This window comes from Aotus nancymaae, unplaced genomic scaffold (assembly GCF_030222135.1).
Source record: "Aotus nancymaae isolate 86718 unplaced genomic scaffold, 86718_ANA_hifiasm-v0.15.2.pri h1tg000016l, whole genome shotgun sequence".
Classification (NCBI taxonomy): domain Eukaryota; kingdom Metazoa; phylum Chordata; class Mammalia; order Primates; family Aotidae; genus Aotus; species Aotus nancymaae.
The window spans coordinates 63,394,393-63,417,033 of NW_026988428.1; the positions used below are offsets into that span (position 1 = coordinate 63,394,393).

The following is a 22,641-nucleotide window of genomic DNA, read 5'->3' on the forward strand; positions in this document are numbered from 1 at the left end:
TATTTTATTTATTTAGCTTTAATAGATGGCATAAAAGCACCTCTAATAAACTCTAATAAACTCAAATTTGAATGTTTACTCATTTCAAAAAATGTCTTGAATGCTTTCTACATGCTAGGCATTGTGCTAGTCTTGACAGTGAAATGATTATTTCTACATGCTCCCTGTGGTCATATATGTGTTTTCGCTAAAACTTATATTAAGATATGAACAAAATGTTTTACTCAAGGATTCACTACTGTATTGGGAGCTGGGGATGTAAAGGAAGCCTGAAAGGAGCTAAGGAATAAGTACTACAGGGAGAAAAATTGAAAATATAACCCAAATAGGGCCACTGAGGCATAAGAATCCAGACTGCAGGAAGCATTAAAAATAATAAGCCAAGGCCAGGCACAGTGGCTCATGCCTGTAATCCCAGCACTTTGGGAGGCTGAAGTGGGTGGATTGCATGAGGCTAGGAGTTCGAGACCAGCCTGACCAACATGGTGAACCCATCTCTAAAAAATATACAAAACAATTAGCTGAGTCGTGTGGCCCACAGCTGTAGTCTCAGCGACTCAGGAGGCTGAGTGAGAGAATCAGCTGAGCCCGGGAGGCAGAGGTTGTACTGAGCTAAGATCATGCCGCTGCACTCCAGCATGAGTGACAGAGCAAAACCGTGTCTCAAAAAATAACAATCACAATCAGCCTAAGATAGCCCAGGAGAGGTAGACTTCAGCTAATTCATGAGCTCAACAATTAAACCAGTGCCTTTTACCAATGTCTTCTCAGACCCCTAAGGTTACAATATTTTATTTATTCATAATACCCATTTGAAATCCATCATAAGAGAGGCAGCTGCTTTCTGAAAGCACAGTTCTTCCATTCCTAGAGATTATTTACTCTCCTCTCCTTGAAATTTGTTTGGCTACTTTACCTGTGCAGTTAGAGACCCTGGAGCTGTAGCCAAAGCGTAAAGTAGCCAAAGAAATTTCCAGCAAGCTAATCAGATTGAAGTGTCCCTCCTTTTATGCTCTTTAGAAATATAAATCCCAATCCCAGGAGCCTCTAAGGTGTAAAGTCACAAAGCATGCCTGCATTTAAAGCGGAGAAACAAAATAAGGGGCCCTTCTCTCACTTTTCTTTGTGGAACAAAAGGTTTCTAGCTACTAGTTAAGGTAGGACAGTAAACTTATATCATTTTGTGAGAACATTAATCTTTATGACATATAATCTAAAAATAATATAATTTTTCTAATTCATTAGGTCAGATACAAGGATCGTCATCCCTGTTACAACTACCAGTGGGTGTCAGAAGAAAACGAAGAAGCACATCACACTGCTTATCTTGTGTTCTCCCCAAGCAAGAGCTTTGTCCACCTTGAGCCCATCCCTCATGAACTACCCTGTGGCCAAACTCAGAGAATCCAGGCACATTATATTCTGAAAGGAGACGTCCTGCAGGGGCTGCAGAATTTCACCTTCTATTCTGTGGTGAGAAGGGAGGTTGCTGTGGTGACTTCTCTGCAGACAAAAACTCTCTGAGGAGCAAGTAATCATGAAGCTCTTCAGATGTCATTACTTTGACTTCTTATCCATGTTCCTTTTGAAAGTTTGACTTCTCTTGAGGCTAATTATTGCCAGCAGGGACTCAATAAGACAAGTATATTGAAGTGAGACTAAAGCATGTTCTCTGTTTGGCACATTCAATTTCTTTCTATTTCCTTTTTTGCAGATAATGGCAAGGGGAGGCATTGTCCACACTGGGACTTACGGACTGCTTGTGAAGCAGGGAGACAGTGAGTATTTCCATCATCTCTGCATTGCTGCCCCATTCCGACCCATTCAGCCTTACACCACGGAAGTGTCAGGAACACTTCTTCTTTTATTTCCACAGGTTTTGGGGGGATTAGGTGGTATTTGGTCACATGAATAAATTCTTTATTGGTGATTTCTGAGATTTTGGTGCACCCATCACCAGACCAGTAAACACTATACCTAATTTATATCTTTTATTCCTCACCCCCTCCCACTCTTTCCCCTGAATCCCCAAAGTCCATTGTATCATTCTTATGATTTGCATCCTAAAAGCTTAGCTCCCACTTCCTAATAGCTTAGTTCTCACTTCCTAATAGCTTAGCTCCTACTTACGAGTGAGAACATACGATGTTTGGTTTTCCATTCCTGAGTTAGAAATATCAGAAATACTTTCAAGTAACAAGAGACCATGTCCATCTAATATCAATAAAAAGAAAGTTGAGGGAGGGAAGACAATGATTTTTTTTCTCATGCTTTATCAAATATTTGTGTTTTTTTTTTCAGCCTATTCTCTTTGGGTTATTTAAAATGTTGGTGTGGGCCAGTGTGGTAGCTAGAGCCTGTAATCCCAGTACTTTGGGAGAATAAGATGGGAGGGTCTCTTGAGGTCAGGAGTTTGAGACCAGCCTGGTCAACGTAGTGAGACCCCATCTCTATAAATGTAAATAAATAAATAAGAAAAAAAAGGAAAAAAAACAAAATGCATAAAACGTTGTGTATAATCTGTGCTTATCCCAAATTTTCAAACCGTAAATATTCTTGAATCTCTTCTCAAAATGAGAATTGTGTTAGAGAACAGGGTGGAGAAAATGTAAGGTTTCAGGATATGTTGTAGATATATACCAGGTCTTGTGCTGAGTCATTTATGTCATTTATGTTATTATAAATTTTTTCCCTTTCAAGATAGTTACGATTTATGAAGCATTAAATTGGATACTTCACCACTGAACTGGACTCTCGCCATGAGCAAATATGTCATAATATAAGCCTTTGAAGGTTGCTCCTAGTCTAGTAGACTCTAAAAGATAACTTGCTAGAAAACTCTCAGTAGTCTCTTTCATTAGCTCTTGTAGCAACACAGAAGCACCATGGCAGACTGAGGAAAATTTAATGCAATCTCTAAGGGATCTACTTAGGCTTCAAAAACTTTCTTCTGAAGGAGCATGGTGTTTCTCTTACAGAGAAAGAATCAAATATAGGCTCATAGAAGGTTAAAGAGGATGTAGCATGAATACAATGTGTTAAACTCTTTCTATTACATCTGGTAACTTCAGGTTCTATTTCCCTCTCCTAGTATGAGGCCTAGATCAAATGACAGTGAACTGGATGTCTCCATACGCTTAACTAGCATCAGAACCTTATGTAGGTGAGAAGAAGCTTAAAGCTGCTGAAAAATCAATATAGTATACCATTTATGAGAGGAGAGAGGGCTTTGATTAGGTTTTTCTAAAGCTAGAGTCCTTAGAGGTACTCATCCATTTGTTACATCTACTGTTTATTACGTCTATTGTATCTACTAATCGAAATAGTCATTAACCAGACCAGGCTCCTAATGGGTTTGTGTGACAGAGTAATTTCATATCAGCCCTGGGGAGATGTCTAACCTATGATCGCTTCCTCTCATTCCTTTGTGCCCCAGTGAAGGGTCATTTTTCCATCTCAATCCCAGTGAAGTCAGACTTTGCTCCTGTCGCTCGGTTGCTCATCTATGCTATTTTACCTACTGGGGACGTGGTCGGGGATTCTGCAAAGTATAAGGTTGAAAATTGTCTGGCCAACAAGGTGAGTGTTTTAGATCATAAAATCTTCAACATTTTAAACTAGAAGTAACTATTGTTTTTATTTGTTTTATACGTGCAGGCACTGGGGCCAAAAGGGTTAAATAAATTCCCCAGGGACATTCAGCAAGGTAGTGGTAGAGTCTCACTTGATTCCTAGTGCAAAACTCTCACACTTCCCCTAGCACATTGCCTCTTACCAGATACACAGTTCGGAGTACGTTATTCCCTTCTTCTATGATAAAATCTTGGGAAATATGTAAGCAAGTTTTTAAGACTACTAAGGAGCCAAAAGAAAAATGCAAGAGCACCTAGACCCACGCACATTCCACTACAATTAATAAGCACCTTGCCGCATATCAAAGATAAAAATGACATTTCACGATTAGTAATTTACAAGAATAATTAGAAATAATTCTAATGGCTCAAATGATTCTTGAGAATGAAAGAGAAGTGTAGGGGACAAAAAGCTTCAGGACTGACATAATTCCAACCCTCCACAAGTCAAGCAGAATGGTTATATGTTGAATGTGAGGAACGCTCAGTAAATGCGAAGGAATGCATGGGTAAGCCAGGAAATTTGCTTTTCTGACGTCTTGTTCCAATTTCACAGGTGGATTTGAGCTTCCGCCCATCACAAAGTCTCCCAGCCTCACAGGCCCATCTGCAAGTCACAGCTGCTCCTCAGTCCGTCTGCGCCCTCCGGGCTGTGGACCAAAGCGTGCTGCTCTTGAATCCTGAGTCTCAGCTCTCCACGTCCTCGGTGAGTTCCCGGCAACCTCAGGAATCAGGAACGGCCGTGCCAGGGGCTTACAGCAAGGAAAAATACCTGTCTGAGTAGGATAAGTTCAATTAAAATGTTTAGGAATTAATAGTTTTTATCTCTCTTGAGGGCTTTCATTGGTAAGGCGTTTTATATATATATAAAACTCACTTCTGCAGGTAAAAAAACAATAAAAATGCATCACTAATGCAGTATATTGAACCAAATAGAATTTTTTGAAAAGACAAAATATGATGAAAATTAACAACCAAAAAGGGACTTGTTATTCAGATATGTTAAGCTTCTTGCTCAAGAGCACACAGCAATACAAACTCAAATCTTCTGATTGTGTGAAGACATTCGTATATGCAAGGCTGGAGAGAATGCAGAGCAGATTGTGAAAACTGCTATAAGAGAGGTGCAGTTATGCAAATTAAAAGAAAGGATTAACTGAGCAATCAGAGAAGCCATTCAGAAATTATGTATTGAAATGTAAAAAGACCTTGCCCTACCCAAAGTCCTTAAAATCCCAGAGCTCCAAGCAACCAATAATAGGAGTTTTCAAACTAGTTTCAACATTTCAAAAAGTCTAACAAAAGTGATGCATGTACCTGCACTAAGACTACACAGACTAACAGAAATATCAAATTTCTGTTTTTGTAAGAATTATGGCGGGGTGCGGTGGCTGATGCCTGTAATCCCAGCACTTTGGTGGGCTGAGGTGGGCAGATCACTTGAGGTCAGGAGTTCAAGACCAGCCTGGCCAACATGGTGAAATCCCATCTCTACAAAAAATACAAAAATTAGCCAGGTGTGGTGGTGGGCACCTGTCATCCCAGCTACTCAGGAGGCTGAGGCAGGAAAATCGCTTGAACCCGGGAGGTGGAGGTTGTGTGAGCCGAGATCATGCCACTGCACTCCAGCCTGAGTGACAGAGTGAGACTCCAGTCTCAAAAAAAAAAGAAAAATTATGTCAGTTGAAATAATTGCTGCCCCAAGCTGCACATAATTTCTGAGGGAACATATATATCATCTCTGAGGAACAAAACTCAAGAAAAATGAATTACTATATAATTAACATTGATAATTGAACTCTGAAAATATGAAGCTAATAGAAGAAATAGCAAAAGGGTATGGTGAATTGGAACAACGAAAACTAGTTAACAGCATGTATTAACAGTAGTTGGCTCACATCTTCAAATGTTTAATATGAGACCAATTATGCTAACCTCGTAGTGAAGTTTTTTCTACTATCATAATTTAACAAAGAGAAATTTATATTTTTGTTTTCCTGAAATAGAAACTTATAAGAAAATATTTCTTATTGGTGTGGCCTTCTAATGGGATTTTAACTGAAAATAGAATACTTCTAAAGGAAGCATTAAGTACATTTCAACAGTAGGATCTCAAGAGGATCTGTGGGAAAATAATATAAATGTTTTACATTTTTATGACATAATTTTGTAATTCTCAAAAAGGATTTTTAAAATTATAACAACCCTGATGGGTAGATAAAACAGACAAATCTATTTATTAATAATAAAGCAGAAGTTCAGGTATTTATGAGTAGACCTGAGTTAAAACACCAGCTCTTCTCAACCTTTGATTAGTGTTTTACAGTGGCACTTTGCTGCTACTAGTGTAGGTCATTCATTCAACAGATTTAATGCCTGCTGTGTTCTAGGCATTATACTAAGTGCTAGGGATCAAGCAGTAAGCTACTGGAAAGATAAAAATTTATGTCTCATGGAACTTACATTCCCATAGATGAGACAGACAATAATTATGGAATAGGCAATTGAGAAAAATAAAGCGAGGAGAGAAAATGAGAGATGTTAAGAGACTTTGAGAAAGTGTCTAATTTCATCACACCACTCACTGTGCTCATCTGTTCTTGTCAATCAATTTTAAACTCCTACAAACATAATGCAATGTCACTATCACAATTTTTATGTCTGTCTGTCTTCTCTCCTTCAAACGGACTTAAAATCATCATGCCTAGAATTTTACAGTTAAAGTTCTATGTATCAATATGAAGATCTGGAGCATTTTGTTTCCACTGATAATACCTAAGAAAATGCCATCACAGGCCGGGCGTGGTGGCTTACACCTGTAATCCCAGCACTTTAGGAGGCCAAGGCGGATGGATCACAAGGTCAGGATATCAAGACCATCTGACTAACACGATGAAACTCTGTCTCTACTAAAAATACAAAAATTAGCCAGGCATAGTGGCACACGCCTATAGTCCCAGCTACTCAGGAGGCTGAGGCAGGAGAATCGCTTGAATTCAGGAGGCAGAGCTTGCAGTGAGCCGAGATTGTGCCACTGCACTCCAGCCTGGGTAACAAGAGCGAAACTCCGTCTCAAAAAATAAATAAATAAATAAATAAAATGCCATTGTGTTCTGTGGAGAGAGGACATGTCTGTTCATGTGCCTGTTTAGAGCAATCCATGTGTAACTTTGTTACACAGAGTCAGTTGCTTGCCACAAGATAAACACAAAACTGTCATTTCCTTCTATCATCTCAAAGCTTTGTGCAATGTCACAAATAGAACAGATCTCAATTTTTCAATTAATAAAATTTTATTTCATTCTAGTGTTGAGTCTAGTGGTGGCCTCTGAACTGCGTAATGAAGTAGTATGACCCTTGAGTACTTAGATGGAGTATTTTGTGTTTCTCCTAAAATTGTTCAACATCTTCAAAATGGAAACACTGTCAAGAAAATGACCCATATCCTCTCTTATAAATCGTCAAAGCAATGAGAGCATTCAAAGAAAGACTGATGTTCATTATTCCTGTTCTTTTCTCCTTGAACTTAAAAAAAAAATCACAAAGAAGTTTACTCTATTGTCTTTTGTATTCGTACAGGTTTATAACCTGCTCCCAGTAAAGGACCTCACTGGCTTCCCTGCGTATTTGAATGACCATGACGACGGAGACTGCATCAGTCGTCACAATGTATTTATTAATGGAATCACATATTCTCCAGTATCGAGTACAAATGAAAAGGATATGTATAGCTTCCTACAGGTAAATGCCTTATGTTGTAGATGGTCTGTTCTTAAGGTTCTTAAAATATTATACACGGAAAAGAGTCTTTATCTGAATGCCTTCATGTCATGGTTGAGGGTAATGGGATATAAAGAGGTAAGTAGTTTCTCCACTAATAGCAGATCTGCTGAAAGATACTGAACTATACTGGAACTTTTTGGAGTATTATTCGTTTTCTTTTTTCACAGAAAGTAATTTCTCTGTGATGTTTATAAATATCACATATATAAAATAATTACTGTTGAAAAAGTTTAATGAACAGAATAAAATTACCTCCTTAAGTGTATGAATATCCCTTCTACAGATGTGAACATTAAATGTTTAATATTAAGTTAACTGGATTGTTTGTCAAATTCAATGAAAAGAAGTATGTGCCTATGAATATTTTATAATATATATTTACTGATTAGATGATAATTTCCTTTGCAGGACATGGGCTTAAAGGCATTGACCAACTCAAAGATTCATAAACCCAACATATGTCCACAGCCTGAAACGCTTGCAATGTATTCACCTGAAGGTCTACGACATGTAGTTTATGGTAAACAAAGGATTAATAAATATGTATTACCTAATATATTAACCAAATTTTAAATGTTTTAAAGGTACAATGTAACAAAAATTAACACAAAAAAAGGACTTGTGAGTCATACATATTAAGGTTATTGCTCAAGGTCACATAGCAATATAAACTCAAATTCTAGTAAATGGAGACAGTTGTGTTGGGCTGAAAAGGAAAGAGAAAGTTTCCAAGCATAGGGTTAGTGTAAACAGAAATAAAAACGTTCACAAAACAGTGCTACATTCTCAATCAGTCAGGTAAAAAAGCTGTTCAGCTTCCCCAAAACATCAGCCATTGTTTATGTTGGAACCACACACATTCATCAGTGACATGAGTTACTTCTTTCATGAACTGAATAGTAATCACGCATCTATTTATAGTCCCATGTTGTCAAATCACGATTGAGGATAAGTTGAATACAGAGAAAAGAGGATCAAAATCAAGGAAAGCATTTGGGAAGAATCAGTTGGCTTTATGGAATTTACTATGACGTCTGTTGCATATTTTATGATTTATAAATTATATTGTATAATCCTTTATCAGTAAGATTTATAGTAAATTTGTGCATGAATAGGTGAGTAAAAATAGGTATTTTTTTTTCCCAGAGAGCTGGTTGTGAAATATTTACCAGCACACCTTAGTAGAAGGTGAATAGAGTGAAAGAAACTGTCATCTTCTGACAGAAAATGAAGAGTGTATTATCATTGAACTTTTCCCTCCTGTAAACTGTTTCTCAAAGCCACTGTCATAACGTCTATGTCAGTTTTTCTTTGCTCCTGCAGAGGAACACACCAATGCAAACTTGGATACCTGCCCTGTTCACGGCCCCTTGCCATAGCACTCTCCACTTAGCACGGTGGCAGCAGCCTCATAGGACGCCACAGAGTCCTTCTGCCCTACAAACAATCCAAGCGTGTCTGCCAAAGTCTCTATAGTCTCTGCTTATGCTCCTCCTCCCCCAGCTCACTCCTAGGTATTCTGATACTTCCTAATTCATCCAACCTATTTCCTCCTCAAAGAAGCTTTCCCTGATGACCCAAGTGCCCTCTCCTTGTTCCTATTTCATCAGACTATTTGATATTTTGTTGCCAAGTATGACAGTCTCTCATAAGTTTTATCTGTAGGTTTATCGTCCTGTCTTCTCTTTCACCCACCGTAGACTCAGATGTAATGCGAAGAGGCCATGCACTCATGATGCATGTTGAAGAGCCTCCTCCCACAGAGACCATAAGAAAGTACTTCCCTGAGACATGGATCTGGGATTTGGTGGTGCTGAAGTAAGTAACGTCCTGCATATGCAATATGCAAAATATCCCTCACTGTTTTTAATTCTTGGCTAGTTTTTCGGTGTTTATTGTTTTATATGTTCATGATGAATCTTTTTTGATATATATACACATACACAATAGTGGAATGATTACTACAGTCAAGCAAATTAACACATCCATCACCTCACATTGTTGCCTGTTTCTGTGAGTGTGGCAGGTGCACCTAAAATCTATCCTATTAGCCAGGTTTCAGTATCCAATACAGTATTATCACCTATAGTCCTCATGCTGTACATTAGATTTCTAAATTTATTCATCCTACATAACTTCAACTTTGTACCCTTTGTCCTGCTTCTCCCCATCCCTGCAACCCCAACCACTGTTCTACTCTCTGTTCCTACGTATTCAACTTCTTTTAGCATCCACATACCAGTGCAATCGTGCAGTGTTTGTCCTGTGCCTGGCTTATTTCACTTAGCATAATGTCCTCCAGGTTCAGCCATGTTGTCACAAATGGTAGGATCTTCTTCCACTTCAGGCTGAATGATATCGCATTATGCACAGCCACAATTTATTTATCCATTTGCCCAGACACTTAGGTTGTTTTTATTTCTTGGCAACTGTGAATAATGCTGCAATGAACACCAAAACACATACATCTCTACAAGTGGCTTATTTCATTTCCTTCAGGTGTATATACTAAAGAGGGATTTCTGGGACATATGGTAGTTTCTATTTTAAAATTTTTGAGGAATCTCCATACTGTTTTCCATAATGGCTGTGGCAATGTACATTTGCACCAAGGAGAGTGAACAGACTCCTTCCAGAGAGACTCTGGAAACAGAGATTTATCCCTGAAACAAGCCAGCGGGGCAGGTGGGGAGAAAGAGTGGGAAGGGCCATGTTCAGGCTCCTGAAGTCTTGTTTACCTGTCCTTTTCACTCCCAGATGCAGGCTGTTTAGAAGCTCAACCCTTAGATGGCAGCCAGAAAAGTGTGTAGACAAACTCCCTCCAGGGAGAGACTGGAAGCTGGGAGATTTGAGCTAGGGGTGTAGCTGCTGGCATTGTTCACAGGCCTATTTAAAACCACCTCCTTGTTCACCATGGTCTAGGGAGACTCCTGAACACAGAGCTCCATCTATTCCTGGAGCTAGGTGATTTAGGAGCCAGATCCTTAGGTAGGAGCTGTAAACATTGGGGTGCTTGATGCATAGACAAATTATTCCCAGGGGTATGTTGGAGACCTGGTTTTACCTGGGGGGCAAGCCAGGGGAAGGAGGCATGGGAAGTGCCCATACTGCCTTTCAGTCTCTCTGTAAGGTATCCCTGCCCCTTCTGTTTCCCTGTGCAGGCTAGTTAGAAACCTAACACTCAGTCAGCAACTGAGAAAGTGAGTAGACAAAGCACTTGCAGGGAGAAACTGGGAGCTGTTAGCTAATCTTTCAGTACTGAGGTACTTCTTTCAAACACATTGCTAATTTTAGGAGATGTTTAACATAAATACTTAAAGACCTAAGAAGTCTCACTAATCTAATTGCATCAGAGCTAAAAAATTTTGTGCAAATTCTAAGATTTCCAGAAAATGGGCATAAGGACCAAATATAACCAAGTACTGCACAGATTAACGCCTGTAGGAGATTCTTTATTGGTTAGCAATCCTGAGTTAAATACAGATTCAATCAGGTCCACTATACACAACAGTAGTAGAATTTAAAATTATAAAGCAGCCGTCAGTGGAATAGCATTTTAGAAAGGAGAACTTACGAACAATCTCAAATTGCATATTTAATTTATAACTATATTGTCTGTATAAGATTATGCGACAGTTCTGATATACTACAATTTAAAACAGTTGGAAGAAAAGGCCTTATATTCCCCATCTCAATCCTTGATTATACTCTCCATTATTGATATTTCTATTGAGTGCTTTTAAGTCATGACATTTCTTTCCCTAGAAAGGATGTATTTAACTACTTATTTTCTGTTCTTCACTTGCCCTCCTCCCCAGCTCGGCAGGTGAGGCTGAGGTAGAAGTAACAGTCCCTGACACCATCACCGAGTGGAAGGCAGGGGCCTTCTGCCTGTCCAAAGATGCTGGACTTGGTATCTCTCCCACTGCCTCTCTCCGAGCCTTCCAGCCCTTCTTTGTGGAGCTCACAATGCCCTATTCTGTGATCCGTGGAGAGATCTTCACACTCAAGGCCACTGTCCTAAACTACCTTCCCAAATGCATCCGGGTAAGGATCTCTTTCCTAAATTAAACACAAGGTAACAGTCAAGTAAATTAAAAGTTGCATTCCTAGGAGTACTGACAAACTCTTGTATGCAAGATATGTTCACTAGATATTCATGATTGCATAAGTTACAGATTGTGATATCTCCAGATACCAAATTGCACGATAAAGCAAGTTTCTAGCCCTTATCATAACCCTTCAAAGTTAGTGTTTGTGTGGTATGAAGAATTCTGACAGGGATGACAAAAGTCAGTACTCTATTCTCATGACAGATTCTACAAGATTTCAACCTCTACATTCTCATATATTTAACTTTCTTAGCTCCTACGTTCTCATATATTAACTTGTCATTATATTAAACCTAATGTTAAAAGTCATCTGTGAGCATCTTACCTCTGCTGAAACCATCTGTGAGCATCTTACGTCTGCTGAAACCATAACTGTTTATAAGTCTTGTATCCTCTGCTGAGAGATTCGAGGCTCGAGGTTTCAGGTCAAAGAGGTAGAGCAGCATGCCATCATTACCTTTCACTTCTTCTGGTCCTATCACATGAAAGAGCAGGTTGCTTCCAAAATAACTCAGATTTACATGTCGGATCCACTTACATGTATTTCAGGTACTTTATCTTCATTTATATCATCTTTAATGCGAGGCAACCTGAAATCTAACCAATTCCTCAAGATGCTTGACTTCAAACCCATTCGCCCTCTGTTCTCCTTCCCCCTCTACTCTCTTTCTTATGTGTGGTTTCAGGTCAGCGTGCAGCTGGAAGCTTCTCCCACCTTCCTAGCTGTCCCAGTGGAGAAGGAACAAGGGCCTCACTGCATCTGTGTGAACGGGCGGCAAACTGTGTCCTGGGCAATAACCCCAAAGTCATTAGGTGAGCAACAAACTCCAAGAGATAATTCTGTACTCAAAGATTGTACATGGCAGTGGGAACCTTATATTCAGTGCCACTTCCTTCAGGAAAAGACCACTAGATGACACAGTTTTTTTTCCTTTGTCTTTTATTCTAAGATGCCTACAAGGCTATCCCCAACATCTATCTCCACCTTGAATTCTCAATGTCGTGCAGCTCTCATTTGCATGCTTCTGTTCCTGCTTCTGTGTTTTAATAAAACAAAAGTTTACAGAGCATTGAACATTTATAAATCTTGAGTTTGGAGGCATGGAGAAAGGGAAAAATGGTATTCATTTCTATTGGCCTTTTTTTTTTTTAAAGGAAATGTGAATTTCACTGTGAGTGCAGAGGCACTAGAGTCTCAAGAGCTGTGTGGGACTGAGGTGCCTTCAGTCCCTGAATATGGAAAGAAAGATACAATCATCAAGCCCCTTTTGGTTGAAGTAAGTAAACCTAAATAATATATAGTCCATAATAATATATATGGGTAATAATAATATCTGGATATTTTATATTATTCTCATGTCTCTCTCTGTCCTATCTCTCTCTTGATTTAGTTTCTATTTTGTTGGGGATTTCTGGTTTTGTTTTTGAGACAGAGTCTTGCTCTGTCACCCAGGCTGGAGTGAAGTGGTAGAATCTCTGCTCACTGTAACCTCTGCCCCCTGGGTGCAAGCAATTCTCATGCCTCAGCCTCCTGAGTAGCTGGAATTACAGGCGTGCACCACCACGTCCAGCTAATTTTCATATTTTTAGTAGAGACAGGGTTTCACCATGTTGGCCAAGCTGGTCTCCAACTCCCGATCTCAAGTGATCTGCCCGCCTCAGTTTCCCAAAGTGCTCGGATCACAGGTGTGAACCACATGCCCAGCCTCCTCTTGATTGACTTTCTTAGTTTTTACTTCACTTGTTCATGCATCACACTGCCTCCTTCATATTGCTTATACGTACAGAATTTGCTTAGATAATGCAGTTCAAATCCTTCTCTTCACTACCCAGATATCTGTGGCCCCTCCGTCAACACACATGTTCTGAAGGTCAGTCCATTCTCACTCACTTTTCTTTTTCTTACCTAAAGCCTGAAGGACTGGAGAAGGAAACGACATTCAACTCCCTGCTTTGTCCATCAGGTAAGCGTCAACCATCATAATTTAAAAAAACGTTAAAGTCTAACATTTAAAATTCAAAGAACATTTATATGTTATTCCTATACTTTCTCTGTGATCTAAGACCTGAAGCACCATTAATGCATTTGACAAATGGGGAAAATAGTTCTTAGGAAGGCCAAGTAATTTGATTAGAAGATGGCTAGGCCTGCATTCTAAGTCTTAATCTCTTGCAGCACCTATGCAACACCAAATGACTTTCTGACTGTGTTTGGTATGGGCATAGGTAGAAAGTGGTAGAATCAAAATGAATATTCCCAAAGGGGATGTTTCCTTAAATAATTAGTAATGCAAACTGTGGACAGAAGAATTCAGGGCATTCTAACACTGAGTTTTGCATAGCCAACAGTATTTGATAATGGGATTGCTACTTCCCAAAGAAAGAGTTGTCATGGCCTTTACCATTATTGTCGTATTAATATTTGTTAGATGCCTATCCTGTACCTAATGCCCTATCAATCATTTGAGAAGGAACTGAAGAAAGTTACAGTAAAAGATGTAGTACACTAAAAAATTTGTCAGCACAATGCATTTTCATTTCAAACCAACATTGAATCAACATCATACATATGTTCATTGCCTTTCCCTGACTACCTACGCATTTCTATTCACTATGTTTTTCATGTTGCAACATATAAAATGTATTCCAAAAACATATTTTCCTTGTGGTTTAGCCTGCTACTGCATTTAAGTGAATTTGGTACCTATCATTCTTCAATCCTTTTATCATGAATTCTCCATGTCTGAATTCCTTGTTTTGATTTATTTCTTAGGTAAAAGGGCTAATTATCAAATATCTTTATTAAATTTTATTTTAATTACCAACATAATCAAATTTGCCTACCTAATTATACAAAAGTATATTCTTTAAAAAACCATAACAGAACATCATTTTAAAGGTTAATGTCACCCCCCTGAACATTTTTCAGTACTTTAATGGTCATCCATTTATCTTTAGAAATAATACGGGTAGATGCATATGTTTGTGTATGTGTTATTTACATATAAGAAACTGTGTAAGTTTCATTCTATAAGTCACTGTTTGTTTTTTACTCAGCATCCTGTCTTGGAGATTTATCTATGTTAAATTGTAGATCTAGATCTTTCCTTTTGTTTTAATCCCATATTATCAATACATCAATATAATTCTGCTTAGTATTTTAGTCTTACTCTATTGGTTTTTTCAACTATTTGCTAGTTGAAAAAAAAAAAAGTTACTTAATTATAATAATAGCCTCCTTGGTGAAGGTTGTGGTGGGCAAAAGAGCAAGATACTGTCTCAATAATAATAATAATAATAGTCTCCTTATGAACATATGCAAGTACAGCTAGGGTAGATACCAAAACGTTAACTTCCTGAGGCAGAGAGCATATGCATAGATATGCATTGTTTTATTTGTTTGTTTGGTGGTGGTGGTTCTTTAATTATATTGTAAGCTGACCATTTCTAATTGTATATATTTATAGCATACAAAGTGATGTTCTGAATTATGAATAGAATGTGAAATAATTAAATCAAGCTAACCTCAAGTACTTATTTTTGGTGGTGAGAACATTTGAAATGCTCTAAGCAAGTTTGAAACATACAATATACTATTATTAACTATTCACCATGCTGTGTGATAGATCCCAAAAAGAAAAAATGTATTCCTTCTGCCTGAGACTTTGTGTCCTTTGAACATCGTCTTCCTTTTCCTCCAGCCCCATCCTCCATAACCACCATTCTGCTCTCCGCTCCTGTGAATTTGAATGGCTTAGCTGCCACATACAAGCGAGAATATGCAATATTTGTTTTCCTGTACCTGGCTTATTTTACTTAACATAATGTCCTCCAGGTTTATTCATGCTGCCCTAAATGGCAGAATGTTCTTCTTTTTTAAAATGGAGTGCAATTCCATGTGCATATTTACTGTATTTATCTATTCATCTGTTGATGACGCTTATGATTTCATAACTAGACATCAGTAATTTGACAGGGATTACATTGAATAGGTAGATTGCTTTGGGTAGTGTGGACATTTTAACAATATTAATTCTTCCAATCCATAAACATCGTATTTTTTTCATTTATTTGTGTTCTCTTCCATTTCTTTCATCAGAGTTTTGTAATTTTCAGTGTACACTTTACCTCCTTGGTTAGATTTATTTCTACATTTTTTTCATAGCTATTATAAATGGGATTGTTCTCTTTCTTTCTTTTTTGAAAAAGAAACAGTTCATTGTCAGTGTATAGAAATACTACTGATTTTTATGTGTTGATTTTGTATCTTGCAACTTCATTCATTATTCATTGCATTCATTTATTAGTTCTTGTGGCCCTTTGGTGGAGTCTTTTGAGTTTCCAATATATAAGATGTCATCACCAACAATGAAAATTTTGCTTCTTCCTTTTCAGTTTGGATATTTTAAATTTATTTTTCATGTTTGATTGCTCTTCCTGGCACTTCCAGTACTACTTTGAAAATAAATGGTTACAGTGGGTATCCTTGTTTTGTTCCAGATCTTAAAGGAAACTCTCAATTTTTCACTGTTGGGTATGTTAGCTATAGGTTTATCACATATGGCCTTTATTGTTTTGAGGAACATTGCTTGTATATCTAATTTGGTGAGAGTTTTATCATAAAGAGCATTGGATTTTGTCAAATACTTTTCTCCATCTAATAAGATGATCGTAGGGTTTCATCATTCTGTTAATGTGATGTATCACATTTATTGATATGCATGTGTTGAACAATTTTTGCATCTCAGGGATAAATCCCACTTGACTAGGTAGATGACCCTTTTAATGTGTTGTTGAGTTTCATTTGCTAGTTTATTTTGTTTGGTTGGTTGGCTAGTTGGTTTAGTTTTTTAAGTGACGGGCTTTTGCTATGTTGCCCAGGCTGGACTTGAACTCCTGAGCTCAAGCAATTCTACCACCTCAGCCACCCACGGGTGTAATCCACCATGCTTAGCTGGTATGCTAGTATTTTCTTGAGGATTTTTGCATCTATATTCATCAAGAATATTGGCCTGTAATTCTTTTCTGTAATGTCTTTGTATGACATTGGTATCAGGGTAATGTTTGCCTCATAAAATGAGCTCGAAAGTATTCCTTCCTCTTCCATATTTTTGGCAGAATTTGAGAAGAATTGGTATTCTTTTTAAAATGATGAGTAGAACCTAGCAGTGAAGCCAACAGTCACTGGGCTTTTCTTTAATGAAAAACTTTTTATTACTGATTCAATCTCCTCACTCATTATTTGTCAGTTCAGATTTTTTTATTTCTTCATGATTCAGTCTTGGTAGTATGCATATGTCTAGGAATGTATTCATTTCTTCTAGATTATCCAATTTATTGGTGTATGCTTGTTCATAATATTCTCTTATGATCCTTTGTATTTCTGTGGTATCAGCTATAATTTCTCCTCTTTCATTTCTGATTTTATATATTTGAGGGCTTTTTCTCTTTTGTCTTTAACTAAAAGTTTTTGTCTGTCTGTAAAAAAAAAAACTCTTAGTTTCATTGATCTTTTGTATTCTTTTTCTAGTCTCTATTTGATTTATCTCTGCTCTAATCTTATTCCTTTCTTCTGCCAATTTTGGCTTAGTTTGTTCCTTTCCTACTTCTCGGAGGAGTATCATTAATATTTTTATTAGAGTTTTTTCTTCTTTTTGGTGTTTATTGTTAAGAGCTTTCCTCTTAGAATTGCTTTTGCTTTATGCTGTTTTGTTATGCTCCATTTCCATTTTCATGCATCTTTTTGGTGTGGGGGTAGAAAAGGCATACGAATTTATTAACATGCATGGGGAAGTCACATAAAGATTACCCAGTTACCCAGCATGGCACAGACGTTTATATACCCCTTTTCATAAGGAAGAGATGGAGGATGTAGACAATTCTTTTGAGGGACAGTAAATCATTAGGGAGGATGAATGGACCCAGGAGGAAAGTGAGGGGTGGAGCTTCACAGGAGCAAAAGTTGCCTTATACAGATAAAGTCCAACAGGCAAGCTCTTAAAACTGCCTTAAGAAGACCAGATGAAAAGTCTATCTGGGTGCAGTGAGGACTCCCAGTCTCTTCTCTTCTCAGATAGTTGATCTTTCCTGGTTATTTTATGAGATCCTTAGGGAGGAGGTCTTAAGACAAGTGCATTTATTTTTTATTTTTTTACCATTTAACCTTTTCTTATTGTTACACTTTAAGTTCTGGGGTACATGTGCAGATCATTTATCTTAATTTCCTTTTAAATTTCTTTATTGACCCATTGGCTGTTTGGGAGCATATTGTTTAATTTTCATATATTTGTGAATTTTTTCTAATTTCTCCTGTTATTCATTTCTAGTTTTCACAGTATTGTGGTCAGAAAAGATACTTGATATAATTTCAGTCCTCTAAAACTTGCTAAGACTTGTTTTGTGGGCTAAAATATGATCTGTCTTGGAGAATGTTTCTTGTGTGCTTGAGATGAAATGTTCTGTATGTATCATTAGGTCTATTTGGTCTAAAGTGTTAGTCAAGTCCAGCGTTTTCTTATTAATTTCCTGTCTGGATAATCTGTTCATTTTTGAAAGTGAGATGTTGAAATTCACAGATGCTGATATTATTGCATTGCAATCTATCTCTCCCTTCAAACTTTAATATTTGTTTTATATATTTAGGTGCTCCAATGTTGGGTGTGTATAAATTTACAACTGTTATATCCTTTTGATGAATTGACCCCTGTATCATTATATAATGTGCTGTTTCTTTCTCTTTGTACAGTTTTTGACTTTAAGTCTGTTTTGTTGAATATAAGTATAGCTACCCCTGCTCTCTTTCGGTCCCCATTTACCTGGAACATGTTTTTTCCTTCTCTTCACTTTCAGTTTATATGTGTCCTTAAAAATTAGATGAGTCTGTTGTAATTAGCATATGTTTGGGTCCTGTCTTTTTTTAAATTCATTCAGTCACTCTATGTCTTTGAATTGGATAATTTGGTCCATTTGCATTCAAGGTAATTATTAATTTAAAACAATGACTTGGTACTACCATTTTGTTGTTTCCTGGTTGTTTTGCTTCTTTGTTCCTCTCTTGCTTTCTTCCTCTGTGGTTTTATGGTTTTCTGTAGTGGTATGATTTGAATCTTTTTAAATTTTCATTCTGTGCTTCTATTGAAGATTTTTGCCTTGCTTTTACTCTGAAGTTTGCAGTCGATTTCAAGCGGATAACAACTTAACTTTGCATTCTGTTACTCCCCCACACACATTTTATGTCTTTGATGTCAGAGTTTACATCATTTTGTAATGTGTATTTATTGACAATTTATTTTTAGCTATGCTTGTTAATATTTTGTCTTTTAACCCTTGTGGTAGAGATAAAATTGCTTTAATACCATCATTACAGTCATAGAGTATTCTGAATATAGCTCTGTATTACTTATACCATTACATTTTGTGTATTTTTGTGTTATTAATTAGGAGCCTTTTGTTTCAGCTTAAAGAACTCCCTTCAGTAATTCCTGAAGGCAGACCTAAGGATGATGACTCCCTTAGCTTTTAATTTTCTGGGAATGTTTTATTTCTCCCTCATTTCTGAAAGACAGTTTTGCTGAATGAAGAATTCTTGATTACAAGTTGTTTTTGTTTTCCTTCAGCACTTTGAATATATTATCCCACTCTCCTTTAGCCAGCAGGGTTTCTGCTAAAAATCCATGGAAAGTTGTACTGGAATTCCTTTGTATGTGATGTGTTTCTTATCACCTTCTGCTTTCAGAATTTTTTTTTGTCTTTGATTTTTGATAGTTTATTATGTCTTAGTGAACAACTGTGATTTGAATTTAATTGGAGACCTCTATGCCCCCTGTACTTGGATGCTGGCATCTATCTCCTGATCAGGGAAGTTTTCAGCCATTATTGCTTTTTATTTTCTTGATTCTATACCCTTTTTTTTTCATTATTGCTTTAAATATGCTTTTTAGTCTTTTCTTCTTCTTCTTCTTCTTCTGGACTTTCTTTAATGCAAAGGTTTAATTTCATGATGATGTTCCATAATTTCCTTAAGCTTTCTTCATTCTTTTGTGTTTCTGCTCTTCTGCCTGGATAATTCCAAATATTCTGCCTTTGTGCTCATTGATTCTTCTGCTTGATTGAGTCTGCTGTTGAGCTTTCTATTGAATTTTTAATTTTGGCCATTGCATTTTTCATTTGGTTTATTTTTAATTGTTTCTATTTATTTTTTATTTTCATTTTACAATATCAGGTAAGTTGTGGATAATTGTTTTTTTTTTCTGTGTCAAACTTCTCACTTTGTTGGTGTATTTTTTTTTCAAATTTCATCAATTTTGTATTTATATATCCCTATAGTCCACTGAATTTCTGCAAGAGGATTATTCTGAATTCTTTGTCAGTGATTTCATAGATCTTTATTTTTATGAGGTCAATTTTTTTAGCTTTGTCAATTTCTTTTGGAGGTGTCATGATTCCTTGATTCTTCATAATCTTGTGTCCTTGCACTTTTTGTGCATTTGAGGAGAAAGCCACTTTTTCTGGCTTTTATCAGAGTTCTTTGGCAGGGATAAACCTTTGCTATTTAGGCTAGCCTATAATTTTGGAAAGACCAGTTGGTGACAACCTTTGGCAGGCAGAGTTTTCATGAGTTCTCTAGTTGGCTAGGCCACTGCCTTTGCTCTTATGTTTGGTAGGGCCACAGGCTGGACTTTGCTGTCTGGCAAGATCACACTGTTTGGTCTCTGCTATCTGGTGGGGCTGCTGGCTGGGTACTGCAATGGCCTCTGGTTAGGCCAGTCACAAGATGTATTGCCTGGCTGGATGATTCTGTTATTTGGGACCTGAAGTTAGGCAGGGTCACAATCTAGGCTGTGAGGTTAGGTGGAGTTGTTTCTTGGGATGGGCAAAAATAAATACTATGCTTCTTAGATATGAATAATAGAGGATTGCCCTCTCCCCCAACCCTTATGAGTGGAGACATGGAGTGAGGTTTTGGTTGAGTTGAGCCACCCTTTAGACTCCCAGGTCAAGCATATTTAACCCCTACACTTCTGTGAAATTCATAGAGGTGGTGTCTCCTACCAGGGTGGGGTCACTGGTGTGAGCTCTGAAGCTGGGCTTACAGACTGGCCATCTGGAAACTCAAGCTACGTTGAACTTCCCAACATGCTTCTGAAAGTGATGAGCTCAGTTTTACAGGCGGGCTGTGCAGTTGGCTGGTATCTCTGAATGGGTGCCGTAGCTGGCAGAAACACAGAAGCACTGCCAAAATCCACATGCTGGTCGCTGTGAGCGTTGTCCTTTCTTTGTTTCTAACCTGGCCCCAGGTAATCTGTCATGCCATTACTTCAGTATTCCCAATAGAGTGAGACCAGAGTAGGCTTCCTAAGAAGTGTCTCTGAATTTTTGAGAATCTTGATGTCTATTTCTGGTTCTCTTTCCTCCCTGTAGAAACTGTGACCCCAGGAGAATCCTTTCTATCTGGCATTGTGCTAACCTAAGGGAGTGAGAACAGTGACATGGTCAAAGTGAGACCATCCTACCTATCCTTCTAGTTTGGGCTTCACTCAGTTCCGTAAACAATGTAGGTGTCCCAGACTTGTTTCCAAGTACTGGGGTTTTCAAAATGGATTTTCTGATCTGCGGATAGTAGGTAGTTGGACTTTCTGTGCAGGAAGGGACGATTTTGAGACTTTAAAAATCCTCCTTTTTATTACCCAAATGCATTTATACTTTCACCAGTATACATTTCCATAGCATTACACTTGCCACCATGTGTTATCATCAAAGTTTTTAACTTTAATTTTTGCCAAAAATTTAGATTAAAAAATTTTGCTGTTGTTTTAATTTATATTTTCTTAATTACAAGCGAGGATGACCTTATTTTTGCATGTTTATTAATTGCCTTTAAATCTTTGGCCATTTGTCTTTTGAGAAGCTTTTCCTGACTCAGTTGTATGACACTAATTCTTCATCTGTTGAATATGTTGCAGATATTTTCTTTCACTTGATCATTTGTCTTTTTAATTTTGTTTATGGCATCTGTTTTTTAAATAAAAGTTTTAATATTAACTTTATGAGAAAGGGAAGATAACTTCTACATTTTTCATTTGTATATAATTCACCAAGATTAAAATGGCAATAAATGTATGTTCATCAGTAGCAATTATTTTATTTTCAGTGAGTCAAGCATTTTATTTTGCTTGGTCATTTGTCCTTTAACTTTGCTTATGGCTTTCTTTTAACAAAAATTTTACTATAAATTTTCTGAAAAAGGGATTCAGTATGAAAACAAATCCTGCACTTCTCTCGTTTTCATTTCATATAATTTACCAAGATTAAAATGGAAGCAAATGTGTGGTCATCAGTAGTAATTAATTTATTTTCAATGCATCAAATATTGTTCCTCTTCACTTCCTTACCCTCAATTTCCATAAAAATACTATCTTTACATCTGAAATTTGACTGAAGAAAGGACATAGCATGATTGGAAAATTCAGGACCTTTTGAGGATAATTTTTCTTTTACTTGTGTATACTTATAGGGCTTTACGGTTGGTGTTTTCTCCATACAACTGTTAAGTAAGGAAGTTGGGGGTGGGTACTAAATAGATCATCTTGTGATAACCATCTTGTGTCAGCCATCAGATGACAGCAACTGAATCACAACATCACCATGCTCTTACAATTTGTTGTCTTATTTGGAATGCAATTCTACATAAATTACTGAAAAGATCATTGAAGAAGAAATTCTGAAAATCACAGAAAATCAGTAGCCCATTTTTAAAATATATTTTTAAAAACTGTTATATTAAAGGAGAACAACTTTTCAGGAGGAGTTTCGGTATAAGGCATAGTCCTAGCTTCTGGGTCATAGAGCTTTTTAGAAAGATATAATGGTAAAATAATTTTCATATGCCTGATTTGTTTATTTCTCTAGGTGGTGAGGTATCTGAAGAATTATCCCTGAAACTGCCACCGAATGTGGTAGAAGAATCTGCCCGAGCTTCTGTATCAGTTTTGGGTGAGTCTCTAGCCCCTAGTAAATCTGGGCATTAACAACTTCTATTATACTATTTTGGTTTCCCGTAAATATTTACTAAAAATAATACTGTAATTTTAACTTCTTTCTTCTCTTCTTCTTTG

At 37.2% G+C, this 22,641-nt stretch overlaps 1 protein-coding gene across 2 annotated transcripts in view; it reads left to right on the forward strand.

Moving 5' to 3' along the window:
* Positions 1-22,641, forward strand: part of A2M (alpha-2-macroglobulin) — a 49,418-nt gene that overhangs the window by 13,456 nt on the left and 13,321 nt on the right. For both annotated transcript variants that reach the window (XM_012458407.3, XM_012458408.3), the window contains exons 12-23: positions 1,246-1,473; positions 1,715-1,778; positions 3,437-3,579; positions 4,189-4,338; positions 7,212-7,373; positions 7,824-7,935; positions 9,116-9,233; positions 11,234-11,462; positions 12,214-12,340; positions 12,683-12,804; positions 13,440-13,491; positions 22,436-22,519. In XM_012458407.3, coding sequence (XP_012313830.2) covers positions 1,246-1,473; positions 1,715-1,778; positions 3,437-3,579; positions 4,189-4,338; positions 7,212-7,373; positions 7,824-7,935; positions 9,116-9,233; positions 11,234-11,462; positions 12,214-12,340; positions 12,683-12,804; positions 13,440-13,491; positions 22,436-22,519 — 1,591 coding nt within the window. The remainder of the gene's footprint in view (positions 1-1,245; positions 1,474-1,714; positions 1,779-3,436; positions 3,580-4,188; positions 4,339-7,211; positions 7,374-7,823; positions 7,936-9,115; positions 9,234-11,233; positions 11,463-12,213; positions 12,341-12,682; positions 12,805-13,439; positions 13,492-22,435; positions 22,520-22,641) is intronic.